The 20,188-nt window shown below is 40.9% G+C and overlaps 1 protein-coding gene across 3 annotated transcripts; it reads right to left on the bottom strand.

Moving 5' to 3' along the window:
• Positions 1-2,513: 2,513 nt before the first annotated feature.
• On the bottom strand, positions 2,514-18,662 carry LOC117956472 (cAMP-specific 3',5'-cyclic phosphodiesterase 4C-like). 3 transcript variants are annotated; one of them, XM_034891556.1, is made up of 18 exons: positions 18,478-18,662; positions 16,706-17,506; positions 15,687-15,821; positions 14,330-14,457; positions 14,035-14,217; positions 13,863-13,902; positions 13,568-13,638; positions 12,805-12,967; positions 12,139-12,232; positions 11,623-11,780; positions 9,817-9,915; positions 9,530-9,694; positions 8,804-8,903; positions 8,553-8,707; positions 7,775-7,897; positions 6,740-6,922; positions 4,344-4,946; positions 2,514-3,911 (listed from the first exon to the last, which is right to left on the bottom strand). In XM_034891556.1, exons 2-18 carry the CDS (start codon positions 16,745-16,747, stop codon positions 3,768-3,770), a joined length of 2,586 nt encoding a protein of 861 aa, XP_034747447.1. In that variant the 5' UTR covers positions 16,748-17,506; positions 18,478-18,662; the 3' UTR covers positions 2,514-3,767. The 3 variants fall into 3 exon arrangements, with proteins under 3 accessions (XP_034747447.1, XP_034747464.1, XP_034747455.1); XM_034891573.1 differs by having other exon boundaries at positions 12,805-12,964; XM_034891564.1 differs by lacking the exon at positions 18,478-18,662 and adding an exon at positions 17,663-17,798.
• Positions 18,663-20,188: the final 1,526 nt, after the last annotated feature.

Below are 20,188 nucleotides of genomic sequence, written 5' to 3'. Positions count from 1 at the left end.
GAAAACTGGTATCTATTGGATTTTGTGTATTTGTGATATTCAAAACACCAAATGTTTCTAAAGGTAGAAGGTGGATTTTACAATGTATTTATTTAAAGAAGGAGGTTGTCTTAAAGAACGAAAGTGTTAGAAACCTGCAAAGGTTTGTCATTTGTCAGGTCATTTTCTGTACTTGACTGCAACGTTCATTAAAAACACAATGATAGTTTTGATGTCACATTTTATGCACGTTTTAAGAACTGTAACTTAAAACACAAGCAAGTGGAGGATTGATCTTCACTATGACAAAACATAGGCAGCATTTAGAAGGAAAAAAACCAATTCAGCAAATATATAGGCGACAAATACAGAAATGAATCAAACAGAAAAGCTGCCATTTCAGCACTTAAATGCCAAAGTAAATTTCCTCAAGATAGTAGAAATGGATGAATTTTTACTTCTCAGTAACGTTAAAAAACTGGTTGTATTATATTCAGTTGGCCAAAAAATGTCCTGTGAGTTTACTTGTTATGCATTGGGAGGAAGTGGGGGCTGTTATTGTAAAAAATAAATTAATACAATATGGGTTTGTTGCTGGCATAAAGCATAGAGTAAAACATGCTCTGGTTTAGTGGCATTTCTTTAAACCAATCAGAATCGTCATCAAGCTCCGCACAGAGCCGCTGCAAAATAGTCATGCAAACGAAAACTCCGATTGGACAGATAGTCTCCTTAATCCACTGCAGAAATGCAATGATTTTGGCGGAATTTCTTGCAGCACAGGAGTAATCCCGGAAGTAGAACGCAAAGGATCTTGTTGAATAGCATTTTCTTTTCACAATAAAAGCCCTCACTTCCTCTCATACAGGTTATTTGACCAACTGAATGTAATGCAACCAGAATTAAAACGTTATAAGCATATTGCCATTCATTTGCTTGTGTTTTCTTAATAGGATTTTTTGTTTTGTTAAAGTGGTGAAGATCCTTTCTTAATCTGTTTTCTGTCATTTCAGTGTGTTAAGCTGTTTTATCCATCGAAGATTGGAGCGTGATGTTTACTCTTTCTACGTCGCTGTAAATGTAATAAGATCAGTGTTACCTGTTGTACTGTGAAGTTTATACTGTAATACTGCTTAATCATCTATTACTGTCAGATTTACAAAAGTTCTCACCAGCTGCTGTTTGGACGACTTAAAGCCAACAGGAAGGTTTCTTTGAATGCTTGTCCTCCTGTTGTCTGTCGGTCCAACATTGTGTTGCTCTACCATGTGGTATCAATAAATACAATGTAAACAGTAGGCCTACACAACAAAGCTCAAATTCTTTGTCTCAACAAATCGTCCCAATCCAAACAAAAAGTTTTTTTTATAGTAATATAATTACCCAGAACTCGTATTATAATTCATTATATCAAGTTCAATCTGAAGGAACTCTGTTTCAGTCTCTGACTGAGAAACCCTTCAGATTACACAATCTTGAGATCTGCATCTTATTTATTTTCTATACATGCTTTAGATGCTGGCATTCAGAGCCATTTGCTGACAAAATACTTTTACGATCAAGACAAACATGGCTTCACGGTTTTATCACTTGATTTTCGCAATTAATTGATTAACCTTGTTATCCATAAAATAGTAGAAATGGTCATCAAAACACCCCAACGTGTGCCGGGTTAGCTCAGTTGGTAGGACGGGCGCACACTCTCCGACCTGCGGCTCTTTGCGGCGTGTCATCCCCCTCCCTCCCCCCTTCCATGTCTTCCTCCTTCTGAAAATAAAAGCCTGAAATAAAAATGCCCCAAAAAAACAATACTGTATATCCTAAAGCCCATGTTGACTTATTTAAATATAGGTTGTTTAATCCCTCGGTTTTACCATCAAAAAACAGCAGATTTCCACATGAATTGTTGCCAATTCAATTTGTGTTGTTCAACTAATCAGAAAACCCATTTGGTAACAAAGAACTCACCTCCACTGATCAGCTGACTAAGTGAATAAGGGAGTAAAACAGGCTTCAGCTAGTTTCCTAGTCAGCCCACAGACTCCTATTTAAAAAGTAGATAACATTTAGTCATGCTTCTACGACAAAAGGTTAAGCACTATTTGAGTACGAAATTACAAATTTATTTTCAGTAGCACATCATGAAACTTATTTAAAAAAAAAATGTAATACCATAAGTCCATCCATAGTAAAGTCTATAAAACGAAAATAATATATAAATAACATAAAAATTCAGGCCACAGTTTTCCAGAGCAGTCTTTAAATTTTTTTGTTGTTAAATAATTAATATAAAGAAGTTTAATTTAAAATGATAAAAGAAAAAAGAAGCTAAAGACTTGCTGTCAATCTTCTGTTTGATTAGTCAACCAATTATTTCCGCTCTACTTAAAAAAAAAACCGCGAAAAGATTCTGAAATTAGAGGCCCATTAAATAAAGCGCTATCAAATGTACTTATCTCGGTGGATAAACGCGTTTCCAGTGTTTTTCAGGGGAGAGAGATGTCAGACACCTGCACCTAAAAGACAACAGTCAATCAACTTTATTGATCATTTATTATGACATCAGCAGATTAAAATACATGTTTTTTTTTATGTACATATATGTAACAGGGGTGTTAGATAAAGTGCCAAATACCATTTTTACAAAAAACAAAACAAAGAAAAAAAGGGATTTGTGGAAGACCATCACACCCGTTACCCTGGTCCCACGGTTCATTGCTTCACAGACAAGTAGCCACCTTGTTTGAAGGAAGGCTTTAATTGCTCAGTGCTGGTCCTGGGTCAGTTTGGCACGATTCACCCGGGAATCAAACTCACAGTCTGGGAGTGGTGAAACTGTCGTGAAGGGATGAATACTGGGTGTTTGTTTGTTTTTTTTTAACATGAACTGACATCGACATGTACAACAGCTCAGCCTTTTGAGCTGGACAGCGAAAGTTTCTACTTTGACAAAACAGTCCAGATATTATTCTGAAATCCAGCATCGTTGCTTTAAGGTTAGTATGTGAGGAGGTTGAACTGTTCCTAGACCAGAGCCCAAATCTGTTCTCAGCATCCTGATCACAAGTGGAAAGATGTAGTAAATATAAGACGACGGACACTTTCCAGACTTTTTTTTTTCTGACAAAAGAAGAGGAAGTTGACATTCTTTTAACAGTTTTTTGGTCTGTTTGTGAGTGTGTGTGTGTGTGTGTGTGTGTGTGTGTATGTGTGGTTATCTTCCTCATAAACAAGACAGTGACAGAGAGATGATGGGTAGTAGTCCATGAGATCGGGAGAACAGGCACGCGCTTATTTGCATGTGCGCATTTTCATTTTAAGTTTAGGAGCTCAAAAGGTAGGGAAAACAGATTCCCCTCCCCCCCCCCCCCTCTTCATGTCCCCCATTTCATTCCCTATGGCAGTGATGAATGTACAGATACCGGCTGATGAAGACGTGAAGTCTTTCTGGCACTACCAGTTCATCAAGACGCCGCAACGATCTGGCCCTTCAGGAAGGCTTTTGCTCCGGCGGAGGTTTTGTATTTGTGTCCCGTGCTTTGCTGTCCGCCTGCGAGCTGGGAAGTTGGTTTAAGACGTCTGTAGTTGAGCTTTCAGCTGAGAGCGTCACTCGATAAAGGGGCCAGAGACCGTTATCTGGAAAGAAGTGCATCTTCAGCTCTTCCTCCTCCTCGACAGTCTCCCTGACATGTGTCGATGCCTTTTCCGGCCACACTTTCTTTTCTTTTTTTTTTATCTCTCGTTAACCTTTCTTCGCTGAGCCTGTCAATTTATGTTTTTACACCCAACTAACTTTCATCTTCATCTTCTTCCTCCTTTCCAGCTTCATCCTCAACTGGCACCTCCTCCTCTTCTGCTTCTTCCAACTCTCCTTTCTCCTCTTCCTCTTCGACATCTGCTGTTTCTCCGACCTCAACTTTGTCCTCCATTTCCTCTGTCTCCCCCTCCTCTTTCTCTACATTTTCCTCCAGCTCTGCTATCTTCTCTTCTACTTTCTCCTCCATCTCTCCCTCCTCTTTTTCCTCCACTTCACCCTCCTCATTTTCCATTTCCTCTTCCCCCTCACTTTCTTTTTCCCTCTCTTCATTTTCTTCCCCTAACTCCCCTTCTATGTCTTCATTTTCTGCACCATCCTCACCTTCCTCTTCCTCCTCTTCTCCTTCCTGATGATGCTCATTCTCTTTCTCCTCTTCTTTAGTCTCCTCCTCCTCCACCACATCATTCCCTTCATCTGTCTGCTCTCCATCTTCTTCCACTTGGTCCTCTCCATGCTCCTCCTCTTCCTCTGTATTCTCCTTTGCCTCCTCCACTTCTCCTCCCTCTTTTTCTCCAGTCTCCTCTCCCTCTTCCTCTCCATTCTCCTTTGCCGCCTCTTCTTCTTCCTCCTCTCCTTCTCCAGTCTCCGCTCCCTCTTCCCCTCCATTCTTGTTCGCCTCCCCCTCTTTTCCCTCTCTTTCTCCAGTATCCTCCCCCTCTTCCTCTCCATTCTCCTTCGCCTCCTCTTCTTCTTCCTCCTCTCCTTCTACAGTCTCCTCCCCCTCTTCCTCTCCGTTATCCTTCGCCTCCTCCTCTTCTCCTTCTCCCTCTCTTTCTCCATTCTCCTCCTCATCTTCACCCTGGACTCCGTTGTGCTTGCTGTTGTGATTCTGCTCGTCTTCTTTCTCTGTTTCTCCACCGCCGTGTGTTCGGTCTGAGACGCCGATGTCATTGCAGATGTCTGTCCCGCCATTGCTCCCCAGGTGAACGTGGTTGTGGTTGTTGTGTTCCAGGTCCTCCAGGGTGAGTTCGAACTGGAAGCGGTCGTGCTGTAGGTGTCTGTCCGGGGGAGGCGAGGGAGACTGGGGCATGGTGCTCACATACCACTCCCTGTTCTCCTCCAGCGTGTCCAGCAGCTCCTGGGCGTCCGGGTGCACCAGGTCAGCCCACGTCTCCCACAGCGGGTGGACGATGTAGTCAATAAAACCCACCTGGAAAAGAAAAAGAATCACACTTGAGACCATGATAGAAAGTGATGTTAAAACAATAACTAGACATTTTGGTAAATATGTATATTTGCTTTCTTGTCGAGTTATATTAAAAGATGGATGTCACTGTCAGACATGGGAATGGTGTCAAGCTTTTCATCTCAGCAAGAAAACAAATAAGAATCTTTTCTGAATAAACTCTTATAAAGTAAGAAATCTAACTGGCAGAATATCTTTAAAAAAAAATAATGAACTACTCAGTCCAGAATTAGTGACCAGAAATTTGACACAGAATGAACAAACCTTATGGATGTCAAAAGAAGCATATGACTGAAGCTGCAGCCAGCTGGACGTTGACATAGAAATGCATTTGTCATCCAAAATACAATAACAAAAGATTTAATCATAGCCAGAGTGGATCTTAAGTTATTCCAGGCCTCATAACACTGCCAGATTTATTAAAAGAAAAGCTTTTTTCATGTTGGGGGACAAAGGAATAACTGCACAACTAACCCAAGTCTGTCTCTTCCTGCCACAATGCAAAACTAAATCAAATGAAACATGGCTTTTTAGCCTCTATTATGTGCGAGGCAATGTTGCTTTTTTGTCACCTTTTTGGTACAGACTAAACTATCTCATTGATTGTCCTAAAATTTATTACAGATATTCTTATCCTTCTCGGACTGATGTTAAATTATTTTGGCGATCCTTTGAGCTATATTCTAGCACCATCATCAGGTCAAAAAGATGTGTCCAATCTTTTGGTTTATGTACTTTTAGTTGTAAAAGAATACTAACATGCTAAGCTATGATGGTGAACTTCGTAAACATTACACCTGCTAAACATTGTCAGTTGAGCAATGTTAGCATTAAGCTTTACAGAGCTGTAAGCATTGATGTCAACTCTGTCTTGTTAACTTACAAGTTGCTTTGTTAAAGCAACACTAGAGACTTTTTTGTAACTTAAAATCACTTCTCCAAAATTGTTTCAGTGGTTCAACAGCTCGTTAGACGGAGAACGGCACTTCTGGGTAGCGGATCAGTAGTTTCAATGAGACATAATGAGTGTTACTAGTGTGTTCACAAAGATGAGTTATGTAAAGATTAACAAAACCATTTGGAAAGAAACATATATAATTAGTTTCTACAATCTCAAGATTAATTTGTGAGTGACAAGAAACAATTTTAGTGATATTATAACATGTTTTTATTAGCTGCTAAGGGTGCTGATTATCATATGAATATCATTTTTTAAAGTTGCAGTTTGCGTCATCTTTAGCAAATACTTCTTAGTATCTCTTGGTAACTGTTGGAGAGGATATACAGTAAAGGATCACTGAGTAGCAACTGTACATTACGTAATTTTGTTTGTGAATGACGCCAACATTGGCCTTTTCTGAAGCTCAGAAACATGACACAATGGTCATAAATGAACTGTAACAGCAAACGAGAATAACAGTGAAAAGATCGTGACAATTTGACAGTGATACCCTGTTCATCTGTAGTAGGCTTCGTTAACATATGCAACACTTGAAATGTAACTTATTATCTTATTGTGAATGAATGATTTCTGTCTGAGCAGAACTATATAGTGACTATATAGACCTCCCTGTAATGCCGACTCCCACTTTTGTCCAAAGTGGCTGCTGTAATCAACACAAACTTAAAGTTACATATAGACACTTTAACTTAAATAGATAAGTAGGCTGTAATTTCATATAAATAAGGTTTGTTAGTGGTGAATCCGCAAACCACGCAAGGGTTAGATTGGATGGGAGAGAGAGATAGAGCTTTACCTGGCTCTTCTCTACGATGGCGGTGTGTTTGTCGCACATGGCGCTGATCTCCATCCCTCTCTCTCGCTCCTTGTCACCCTGTCGGAAGAACTCCTCCATGATCCTCTCCGTCCACTGTCTGTATAATGGCAACGCCTTGGTGGGGTTGCTCAGGTCTGCACAGTGCACCATGTTCCTCAGCACCTAAACACATAAACACACATCGTATAGTTTATTGTTACATGAAGTCTTTTGAGTGGTTAGCTGTGGCAAGTACTGATAGGAAGGGGCGTGGTGGTGTGATGCTGATTATTCCAAAGTGGCACGCTGACAGCTGAAACCCACACGTTTTTCCACACAGAGAACACTATTGACAAAGATGCTGAAAGACTATCCGTGTTTTCCAACAACACAACTTTTGTAAATACACCTTTTAAAACCTGAACTACAACAACACCAACAAGAACGAGCGGGGCTGGCCTCCTGAAGACGTTGACAGAGCACGCGGGGCAGCAGACCCTGAGCAACGACGTGGTCACCAAAGCAAGCAGCCATCTTCAGACACACAGCCACGCAGTGTCTGGGTGAGTCAGTTTAACACAGCACTACCCCTCTGGAAGGAGGAAAGACATACACTCATCCAGGCAAGTTTAGTCTCACTGTCAAGTTAAACGCAACATGCAGGGAAAACCAGAAAAAGGGATAAATGTTACAAGCTAAGTTAGCTTAGCTTTGTAAGAGTAGCAGAACTCTACAACAGACCTATCAGCTGAATCCCGTACACCATCTTCCAGGTAAACAAAAGAAGTGTGAACGTGTGTTTTTCTGTAGGATCGCTTTCACCTGAAGTGTGTGTTGGGTTTGCCAATGTAAGTGTGTGTGTGTGTGTGTGTGTGTGAAGTTGTGGCTCCTGTCCTCCCTCCTCAGGACTGAGAGCTGTTGAAGACGTTTTGTATCCCACTAAATTCACACAGTACAGTAGACCTACCGATTTCATACATTTTCATACACCATTGTTGCATTAGGGAACATGGTCTGCGTGAGCAGACAAATTACCTGGGTCCGTTCTGTGTAGTGGTCCAGAAGCAGCACACCAGAGCTAGTCACCTTCTTGGTCTCCACCATGGTCTTCAGATCGGCCAATAGGGTCATGTGTTTAGACATGTCTGTGGCCAACACCTGCAGTCAGAGACAGGAAGACAAAACTAGAAAAGAAGCACAAAGATTCTCTGTACTAAAAAAAACAAGAAAAAAAAAGAGAAGAGTGATATGAGATTGCAATCAGAGCTGAGGACAGTTCGCTTTTAGTTTTAAAACAGGTACTGCCTGTCAAAGATCTATTTTTTAAAAGACTGGATATTGCAAACAAATTATTTCTACATTGCCCTTTTGGAAGAAAATCCAGTTCTTAAACTGACTGAGAATCCTAAGGAAGCCAGAAGCTTGGAGGTTTGGCTGTTAAAATGAAAAAGCTGCTAAACAGATTAGATTGATTGGAAAAAAAAGAATCTGTGCACTGGTCAATTTAGGCAGAAACAACGAGTTATAGACAGACAGCATAAAAAAGATGACAAAATATTTCAAAGGATCAGAACTAAATAAAAAGAACTTGTATTGTCTTAAAAAAACAGAATTGCAAATAACAGGCACATACACAGGGAGAGCTGTCTATAATCAACAATAACAAATAAAAAAGACAAAACTAAAACTATGATAAATAATTAGATTAAAGAGGAAAGTAACTAAAACTAAGTAAGCTTGGCTTAAGGAGAAATTATTAAGTTGTTTATAATTTAACTGGTACGGTGTAAGGTGCGGTAACAAATGTCCTGACCATATCAATAACGAGCTTGCGAAGGCTCTGGCGCTGTCGCTTGGTGAGGTTCTGGAAGATGTCACTGTTTTCCTGGTGCAGAAGCTTGAAGCCTACAGCAAGGTGGTGGTTCTCCAAAACGGACTCATCGTTATACATAAGGGCCAGCTCCGAGTCTGAGCAGAGGGGAAGACATATTTTACCGTGTGTGTGGGTGGGTGGGTGGGTGTGCGTGTGTGCGTGCGTGCGTGTGTGTGTGTTTGTTTGCTTACTGGTGTTGATGAGGAACTGATTGGAAACTCCGGGGTGGTCTACATCATGGATAGCTGCAGCGAACAGAGCAGCGAGGATCTCCAGGTCAGTGAAGACAGCCTGAAAGAAACAACAAGGGCAGAATTTTCTTTATATTTTTCCATTGATTATAAAAAAAAAAGTGAATTTGTCTGTTTGTTTTTTTTAGAATATTAGGAATATGGTTAAAACATGATTTTATAATAAAGTATGTCATGGATAAATATAATTTGCAATACAAGCACTCTGTTGTTGAATCATGTTTTTACTTTCTTACATGGACTCTGATGAAGAATTAGCAGCTCATGTATCTTTACACTTTTTATTATTACGAGCGGTTTGTTCTCTATGTCTTTTGTTTGTCTTTGTTTTGTTACAAGAAGACTAAAAGTTTGGTGGACCGCTTTACTTTTCACTTTAAAAACAACTTTTGGGTCCATGTTGACATGAAATCCAGGTGAAAAATGGGATCAAACGACCAATCTCATTTCTTTTGGAGACATACAGTATGTAAAAATGAAGAGCCCTAAAAAAAAGGCTTATGAAGGAGGTAGAACTGCAACTAGGCTGGCCTAACACTTGGATGGACTAAAATGTCTGTTTTTCATACAAGTTATTGTGTAATGTCGTTCAGTTAATTTTCACTCTTTGAACACAAGCCAATACTGCTCTAAAGCTGAAATGGAAAGTTTTATATAATAACATACATCAAGAGCAGGTGTGGACAGGAGGACATGTGTGGATTGGGTGACGTCTGCCGCATGGAGGCTGTTGTGGTACGCTACGTTTCCATGGTAATGGTCCTCTAGGGTCATTACATAAGTGACAAAGGTGTCGACTGGGATACGAAATGTCTTCAACAGCTCTCGCTCCTGAGGAGGGAGGACAGGAACCACAAATTCACACACACATCGTGTACGTCAGCAAACCCAACAGACACTTCAGGTGAGAATGTTCCAACAGAAAAACACACGTTCACACTCATTTTGTTTACCTGGAAGATGGTGTACATGATGCAGCTGAGAGGTCTGTTGTTGGAGAATTCTGCTACTCTGAATATGTTAAAACACCACTTGTCCAAATCCTCCAACTCCTGGTTACACACACACACACACACACAAGCAGAGATGATCAGGGTGCTCAGAAGGTTTCAAGAGACCATTTAAATGTGCAGCAGAATTTAACGTAGGGAAAATACACCAAAGTTTTCAAGTTTCCAACATTATGGATCACTCACTCTCAATTTCATAAACTGTCCAAATTCCATATGACTAACCTGAGAAAAAAAAGCCACAACAACCAATCACACATCAATCTATCCAGAAATGGAATCAGTCAATCAGCAATTACTTAAGAGATATCTAATAGACAGAAAAGAATTATTAAAATTAAATCACTGGATCCAGCTTCTGCAATCATGGATGTTTACTGGGCTTCTTAGTCTTCTGTGATAGTAAACTGACTGCCTTTAGGATTCGGACTGTTTTTAGGACAAAGTAATCAGGTGGATTATCTCACCTTGAGATTAAGTAGATTGGTACAGGCATTTTTCAATATTTTTTGACATTTTATTAACCAAACAGTAAATGAATTAATCAGAAAAGAATCAGAGAATTCAATAATTGTGAGTTACAGCACCAAATTACTGATAAACTTCAACTTCATGATTATAAAAAAATGTAGGTCATATAATCCATCCCTCTCTCATGTAACTCAGAATAACCCTGGTGCTTCAGTTTATGTGTTCAGAGTTGTACTGGGAATATCTACAACCTCTTTGACTGACTGACTGACTGACTGACTGACTGATTGACTGGTCCAGCTCCTATTAATGATGACAGGCCACAAAACATTGTAAGCCCTGCTAAAGGAGTGGCTGTATGGATGGAAATGTCATGGAATTTGGTACGGACATTCACGTTTTTCCTCAATGATCCATGTGTCTCACAGAGATGTGGGACACTTTTATGCAGTTCCCGCAAAGTGACCAGACTGAAATTAATGACTACATTTGAATGGCAACACTTGTGAAAGCTGACATGTCTCTTAGAAAAGAAACAGGACCACCACTGATTTTGTTATATTCATATTCATTTTTTTTTTCTTGCGTGATTCCTCAACCCTTCATTTATCCCTATAATTAGCTAATTTTATTTTCCTGTGGATGTTATGTAGCATAAAGCCGACAGCTTTGCAGAACTGGTAGTGTGGCTGCAAACTCTTAGTCTTGTTATTTGTATGTAGCATAGTTACATCTGATTTATGTTCTGCTAAATGGAGATGCAAAACCAGGGACAGTTTCCATCCTCCTGCAGGCTTTTCCAAACATTGGATGGAATTAAACCATGAGGCGCCCGGCACAAAAAGAAAAAAAAAAGGAATAAAAGGAGATTCCATCTTTATGCGATGCAGACACGGAGTGACGATTCAATACTATGAGCACATCAGCCTGGAAGTGGCTTGGTGTTTGGTAGAAACAGACTTGAAGTCTTAAAAAAAAAATTGAATGATCTAGTATACTGTTATATTTCAGAATGTTTTTTTATCAAATGAATGTCCCCCAGGAAACCTCCCACTTCAGTCTTAATCCGGAAATAGCCTCAGTGGTATATCACTAAAGGATGGAAAGTGCACACACTCTTCCTCCGTTCTTCTAGAAGGGTCAGATAAGCCAAGACTAAAACAAAAGGAAAAAAATCAACAGAGATCCCAAGTCCTACATGATGATTTTTTTTCTGAATAGAGATTGATTTGTGCAGCTTGTTTTGAATTGAGTCAAAAAATTCACAAACAACGAGACCTTGGCAAGCTCATCCTCGTGGTCCGTGTTGACACCGAAGCGAGGCATTGAAGAACTGGAGAGGCTGGAGCTGTGAGACAGCTTCCTCACTCCGCTGATGTGACTCATAGATTTGTCTTTCAGAGTAGGGGACGGGGGTTCCACCTCGTTCTGCTTGTCTGCAGATTGATGGACAAACACAAAAAAACACACACATAGATTTATTGTAGTTTTTTGACAAAGGTCATAAATGTGATGTGGACAGATTCTGGTCTCACGGCTGTGGCTCAGGTGGCGGAGCGGTCGCCAACCAATCGTAAGGTTGGAGGTTCGATCGGCTCTGCAATCCCGATGCTGCGCCATCGCTGTGTGTGAATGTGTGTGAATGTTTGTCTGATGAGCAAGTGGCATCTTGTACGGCAGTGTATCCATGTGTGTGTACAGTGAATGGTTCCTGTGCTATGTGAAAGTGCTTTGAGCAGTCAATAAGACTAGAAAAGCGCTACATGAATAAAGTCCCTTTACATTCTCACTCACCCATGAAGGTGCTGGAGATGTATTCAGACACCTGGTTACCAGAGCGACTCATCTCTGACAGGTGGGACAGCTCTCTATTCAGCATCCTCTTGAACTGTGGCAGAATGACAGCAAACAGAAATATGAGTCAATAATGTGCTGGTTCTCTAGGTTTTGAAGATGACCGAGACGTACATTACGTACATTATTTTTTATTTGATTTGGGGGTTGTAATTAAGTAGCAAGTGTCTAGGTTGCAGTGAAGGCAAAGGTGTTACATTTCCCACGTTCAACATGCATTAGTTTTTATTTACAGTATTTAATCATAAAATATGTGACAACTGAAGATCAACCAATCATTACAAAACAGACACTTTTGGCAATGACACCTTCAATGTTGTGACAAAGATTATGTGTCAGGATATTTTACAGTTGAACTTTAAATTGTACTATTGTAAATTACATTAGAAATAAACATAAGGAGACAGTAAATCATTATAAATAATAACTAGGAATAAATACAAAAACACAGCAACATATTTTGAACTTATTTAAAGAAAAAAAGGGGCAGAATCAATAAGAAATAACTTATTTCTATTTTCAACATAAACCATATGCTGATAGTGATTTTTTTATTAGCCGGCTGAAGTGTTGGTTGGAGTGGTTGGTTCAGTAACGTTTGCATACCTTGTTGGAGGCCATTTCGCTGACTGAGCGGTGTGTCTGAATGGTCTCCAGCTGGTCCAAGCACCAGTCCAGCTCCTCCAGTGTGTCCAGAGCGAGCTGCTGGTACTGCTGGTCTGATAGTAACGCCCTGGGACTGACACACACTCCGTCCAGAGGAGACCTTCTGTGGACACAACAGCTTGTTAGACCTACTAACTTCAAGCTAGCAACAAGTTAGCAATGGCCGCCTCACTGTGTGCACCATATTAGGTTTTTTCTTTTTTTAAAGATATTCATAGTTATTTATGAAACTAATTCCCTTTGATTGTTTTAGTGTTGTGATTAACTTTGTTTTTCTTTTGTTTTCTTTCTACTGTGTGTGTATCTGTCGATCTGGCTCACAAGCGGGTGCATACATCTGCTCTTAAGGGATAAATACAGATGTGATGGATTGAACATTAGGAGTTAGAAGATAACAATCAAACATAAAAGTCTCTCTCACTCACTCTCTCTCTCTCTTTCTCTCTCTCTCTCTCTCTCTCTATTGAGAAATGTAATTTCGTTTTGCTTCATCCAATATGACAAGTAAAGGGAAAATAATCCGCATTTTAGTTCAAAGCCTGCCACTCTGCAGCAGCAGGAAACTGCCAATTGCAAGCATTGCTTTGGGTGTGGTGCTTTTAGTTTGATTTGTAAAGTCTGAACTAACTCTTTGACTGGTTACACAATTGACATATATGATGTGCACAAGTGGTAAATTTCAGGACAATGAGTTGGTACTGACTTGACTGGTGGTGTGGAGAGGTTGGCAAGAATGGTGAAGTTGCTCCGTACTGATCGCAGACTGGCCAATACCTAAATAATCACACAGTGTCAGAGGATGTATACAGAATAACCTTAGAGAAATATACATTTACAAGTTTTAGAAAGGGGATTAAGTGTAAGGGAAGAATGCACTCACTGCTTTAAATTAGACATGATCATTTAAAATGATGTAAAATGGCTGAAAGAAAACTATTTTGGGGAACAGGAGGAATTATTATTCATTTTACACAATCCATCTATTAAGTGAGACTCACTTGAGCAAAAGGTGTGACAATGAAATCCTCTCCGGTGTGCCTGAGGGAGGTTGGGACACAGGGAGTTAACAATTAGAGAGCGAGCAGAGACAACTTTTCCTTATAAAAATTCACACATACATGCTCTCTCCCACGCTCACTCATTCATTTTGTCTTCCTTCCTGAGTCTCACCCTTCGCTGGCGAGAGAGGAGTTACGTGAGACCGTCTTGGGCGACATGTCGTAGTCCGAGTCTGAACGGTAAAGGAAGGACTCTCTTCTCTGGCCGTGGGGAAAGGGGGTGTGCAGGGTGAGGCTTGGACTCTGCGAACCCAGAGGGGTGTGACCTGGTGACACGCCATTTTCTGCTTCGTAACTGCATCAAAAGGAAGAGGGAAAGTTAGATGATTAGAGAGGACAGAAATGAAAACATGTAGAAAAGCTTCCTGCAAGGTGAAGATAAGAAAGTGTTTAAATTGTGTATAGACCCATCAGTGTCTGCTTGTGTGATGGAGATGCGTGGCGGGATGCGGAGGGGGAGAGTTGTTGGACGTGTCACGTTGCTCAGGACCTCCGGTGAACGAGTGCGGTCTCGAGGGCGGAGCCAGCAGGGTACCTGCAGAGTTAGAAGGAAGGGTTTCAAGATGATACTACAGTTGCTTTGCAGGTGGAGAGCACAATTTTTACATCAAATCTCTCTTTTGTTAAAGGCTAGGGAAACTGGTAGCTGCCTCATGGTCCCAGACACACAGGAGCCCCAAAATCCCCAGATTCACCATCAGCTGGTCTGAGGTCATTTGATTAATTGCAACAATAGTTGATTGAAAAATTTAAACAAATCATTCAATACTTTTCAGAGCAGTTAATACTTTTTTTAATAAATGAAATGTAAGTATTTTATTGGTATGTCTTTTTCCCGTCATCCCAGGCAGTGTAGGGTTTCCATCCATTTAATTGCAGTAAGAAATTCACTTACCTTAGTTATTCAGATTTTTGGGTAATTTGGGTATCAGAAACAAACTGTAAACACCTCACTGACATAATAGCACATTTTAAGTTGATGCGGCAAACTTTTTAGCAAATAGTTTCTCATTTACACATCCAGCAGACGCAGAGGAACATTTATGTGGAGTTGTGTTGTGACCTGGTGAATACAAGTCCAACAATTACTTGTTTAACTCTGTTTTGCTCATCAACAACTCATGAAAATAAAAAAATGACTATTAAGGTGCTAATTGCTCCACTACGATCAACAGCTAGTTGCTAAATTTCTCTGGTTGTCATTGGGTACTTGTAAGCGAGTTTAAAGTGGGTTTATCAGTATTTCTTTTAAAACAGCGGCCTGCTGCTGCTTAAACAGAGCAAAACAGTAAAGTTGCAGTCCGTAAAACTAAAACAATGAGCTGAAGAATTGGGAGATAATTTATCTGGGGCTTGTCACTACAAGAGACCCCTTTCTCATTACACCTAGTCATACAATCTATTGTTTTCATGTAAAAATATTGATTATTGCAGCTTTAAGCTATCACAGTGAACAAGTCTGCATAAAATGATTGTTGGATGGTAATGCATTTCAAGCACAGATTGATTTGGAAATTTGCACTGCATTCAAGCAAGTCTTCATATTGTATTGCAATAAATGGAAGCCAGAAAAACGCAGTATTGTGGTTTGTAAAATGACTAGCTTGTGTATATAATTTGTCGTAAGACGAGCCAAAACATGCCAAATCAAACGGTCCATTAATGTTATGTTCACATGATGCCGGGTGGTTAGTGGGGGGCCCATAGCTCCTTTATACCCAAAGACCCCATGCAGGTTAATGCACCCATGCTTCCTTTCAATACCTGGAGACTAGATGAGAGTCTTCTGCTCCTCCCTCTGCGTAGCTCAGCCCCCAATGTGGCCCCAGACGTATAAGATCGGCTGTATCGAGATGACTCCGCCTTCTCCCCAGAACCTGTTATATCTGTGTCATTACCCTGTGGACAGGCAGGTGAGGGAAACAGATACATGGAGCAAGAAAGACATTTTTCCATTGTGCAGTAAAAAAAAAACATTTACCAAGCCATGTTGAGAAACTGCACAAAAACACAGACTTTAAATTATTACTGTGTGTGTGTGTGTGTGTGTGTGTGTGTGTATGTGTGTGTGTGTGTGTGTGTGTGTGTTCGTGTCTGGGATAAGGCCTCTACAGACTGAGCTCTTAGAGGCTGATCTGCACTGCAGTACCGTAGCAACAAAACACTGGGGGAATGGTAGCAGTTGCTAGGCAACAGTGCCGTGTTGCTTCCATGCTGCGTTTGATGTTGTCCAGACCCAGATGTGGAAAGATGCTTACATCCAGACACACATACAGTACACACAAACATACACAAATGTATGAACACCCGCCCCTCAACAAAATCAATAAAAGAGCGCTTGAATAACGCACGGTACTGTATTATGTCCTTCAGCCAAGACGTTGCCCGTAATGAAAATAACTCATTTACATAGAGCACTCGTTTAGCTGGGGCTCATTTACATTTTGGACTATGACTGACTAAGTGGTTCACACTGTGTGGTGGCTGGAGAGGACAAACTGTCCTCTCTGACTTCTGAGTGTGTCCACAGACCTTGACAACAAGAACAAAGGGAGCCTTGGATGTGTGAAAGTCACAAGGTTTGTGTATCATGATAAGCATTCAACACACACACACACACACTCACACACACACACACACACACACACACACACACACACACACACACACAACACAGTTCAGACCAGTCCAGTGTCTGCTCTGCCTGACATCTACTCTCATGGAAACAAGTGACAAAGTGAGTTGATTTTCTCAAGAATAATCTTGGTGGTTTATATTCTCACCTCTTCTCCAGTCACAGACAGCACGCTGCGGCTCTTCTTCATCCTGATTGGCTCGTTCTGGGCCCCAGGGCGGAGCGTTCCGGAACCCAGGCAGCAGAGCAGGTGGAGAGCCAGGACCGGAGGTCAAAGGTCACTGCAAGGTCAAACCGGGGTCAGACCGGTTCACAACCGGCCCCCATTAGAGCTGACTCAGCCAGCCAACCACCTCTGTCCCCACCACAGTCTTCAGATAGCTGACACAGGGCGCCCAACCTGCCGTTAAATGCTAAAGGTGCATTGAAGTGCCCCTTTGAGGGTCCAGGTTCTGTCCGAGTTGGAAGCCTTTGTTTGGATCTTTTTTTTTTTAAACAAGCCAAAGGTGGAACAAAAGAAAACTCTCACTCCATTTTAGCGTATGCTATAAGTTTCTGGGGAAAAAATAAGTCCGCCTGTATGTCGTCTTGTTTTGGACAGACAAGCCAATGGTATATCCAGGTCAGAGTTCATGATGTCAGTGCTGAAGAAAACATTTTCCCAAATTCCTAAAATGTTTATCCGACTTGAAGTATTGTTCGCATGACATTTCCAAGTTGTAAACCTGATCCCACATGAATGCAACAACCACTAATCCAGATCCAGCTCGTGGGAGACTTATAAGTTTTCCGTTGCTTGATTAGTTAGTCAGATCCAAATTCTGCATAGGGAGAAGTGTCCAATAGGATTGGTTTATCTAAGAAGTCCAGATGTCAAAATTCCAGGTTTTAATATGCCAGGATCCATCCACAAATCCTTGTCAGTGTGTCCTCTTCGGTGTAGAGTCCCCTGTGAGAAAACAGAAATGAAGAGTTAGTACGACCAAACTCATTTTCTCTGGAGTCATTGTTTCTTCTTTCAGAACTCTCTGTCCTGCTTTCATTTAATTTATTCATCCGATGCATCATCAAGTACAACAAACACATTTTCCTATTTATAACATACTCTTTTAGGAAGCTTGGAGATATATTGGGGAATATATTCCTATTGTTTTCCACAATCCAAGGCTCATGCAAGAAAACACTATGTAATGCTAATAAAAATCCCAATTTGTTGACTAATATCCAAACAAACAATTTGTCAACTAGAAATATTTTTGCTATTGTGGCATTGCAGGACCTGTACCTACAGTGTGGCTAATTGTGAGCAGATACTGCAACGCCAAAGCTCTCTGATGTTATATAATTACCCTGAGCAGTCCACGATGACCTAATTCCATTGGATAGGACGGATTCAGCATATCGGAGTCTGAGTTTCTAATCGAGCTGGTACACAGACAGAAAGTGGTGCAGACGACTTTTACCAGGGGTCATCAAGAAAACACCCACTCAAATGAAAGCACTCTCACACCAGTCTGCACAGATTCAGAGTTAAAAAGAAGGCTCTGCGTGGAGAAATCAACAAATGCATAGTGACACAGTGACATATATATGCACAAAGACAAATCTGAGCACATACACTCATACACCATGCCTGCCAGCAGTACCACCTTCAATAGAGATAAAGCAGCTCATAAAACCAAGCAGCAATGCATCAATATGCCGCTGAACCACCGGCCAGCTCTTCTGTAACAAAAGACCCAAATATATATATTTAAAAAACACACTGAAACCATGCATGCATGAGGACAGCCCTGTCATCATGCCCACTGCATGATATATGTGTCAGACACACATGTACCCTCACATTCTCTCACACACACACACACAGACAGACACACACAGTCAGGCCGCAGCATGTAAGAATAAAAACACACTCACCTTGATCACCTCAAGATCAATGGCAAGATGGGCTGGGCCTCGTCTTGCTTTCACTCGTCTCCTTCCCCTTGTCTCATCCTCGCTCCCTCCATCTCTCTGCAGACTATCAGCGTGTCACCACAGCGAGAGAACAAAAACACTTGGCGTCTTCATGAATATCCGTGGCTTCACCAGCCTCCCTCCCTCCCTCCCTGCCTCTCCTCTCCCTCTCCCCTGCCACAGTGGTCTCCCCCAGCCCCCCACCACCACAGCCTCCATGGAGAAGCCCATCTCCCCTCCCTCCTTCAGCACAGTGTGTCCATTAATCCCATACAACAGCCTCCGCTCCTCCTCTCTTCATTGGTACCCCTGCCTTTTTTATTTTTCCTCTAAATAGCAGCCACACGCCGATTCTCTGCTTCAATAGTCAGGCGTCATTTCTCTCCATTATGCATACACACACACACACACACACACACACACACACATACACACACACACACACACACACACACACACGCACACGCACACACACACACACAGCATGTTTTTATTGGAACACACAGCTTACATCACAATAAAAGATTCATGCATCCTGTTACTCACTCTCCCTTTTTCCTCCAATGTCTTACATTATTTTAAGACATGCAGTACATGTATTCATTGTAAACCCTAAAACACAAATCATGCTTCTCTTTTTTGTTTTATCTTAAACCGGTAGGAATAAATGTGTCCACGGACACTGAGCCTACCAAAGTTGGAAAGCAACAAGCGTTTTGTGTTTAGTGAACACTTGAATGAATGTACTTATACTTATTAGAAACAAGATAGCAAGGAGGGAGCTAATGGGTATTTGCATTATTGTTTATCAGCTGATTATGTTCTCATTTAAGTAATTCCTTGTTCGGTCTATAACTTGTCAGATTGTATGGAAAAATGCCAAGAATAGTCCAAGAATGGCTTGTTTTGTCAGACAAACCGCCCCAAACCCCTTGAAATGGAACTTAAACTATAAATCAATCATTATAGTGACAATAGCCGCAGATTACTTTTTAGTCAATCGACTGAGCTTGTTTCCATACAGATGCTGTGTTACACATAATGTCACTAAAACAGCCTCTGATGGTCCCAGTTAACATATAGAAACTAAACCTAGGCTAACTTTTACTTGTTGAATGCTTTTTCAAAATGATAACGTTCACACATTGAGAGAGGGCCAGACTGTGACAATAACCACACATGTATATAAACCTACAAAGAAACACATCCAAACAGTTCTGCAGGAAGCTGCTATTACGTCTCTCTCCCATCAGCGTTTATAGGCATTATTTAGATTTGATTTATGCCCCAGGCCTGCACTGATTGTTTTCTATTTACAAAAGTGACTGCACAAAGAAGCTTTGCTTCAAAAAATCCTGTACCGGCCACTAAATCAAACCCACCAATTAATTATGAAAGAAAGAAGAAGGGGAGAGAGAGAGAGAGAGAAAGGGAGAACGGCACAGCAATTAATTATGCGAGTGAGAGCGATGGAGAGAGAGGTATGGCAGAAAATGAGTCAGGAATCACAACAAAATGCCTGGTTTATTGCACAAGTTCTGTAACAAACATAAAAACGGTCTCACAACTTCAAACATAAATACAAAATAAAACATTACATATTATAAAAAAAACAGGACATATTGTAACAACTCTTGCATTACAAAGCAGCAACAATAACATAGATACAAAC

Source organism: Etheostoma cragini, chromosome 2 (assembly GCF_013103735.1).
Source record: "Etheostoma cragini isolate CJK2018 chromosome 2, CSU_Ecrag_1.0, whole genome shotgun sequence".
Classification (NCBI taxonomy): Eukaryota; Metazoa; Chordata; class Actinopteri; order Perciformes; family Percidae; genus Etheostoma; species Etheostoma cragini.
Note: the sequence above shows the minus strand (reverse complement) of the source record. Positions and strands in the feature narration are given on the sequence as shown.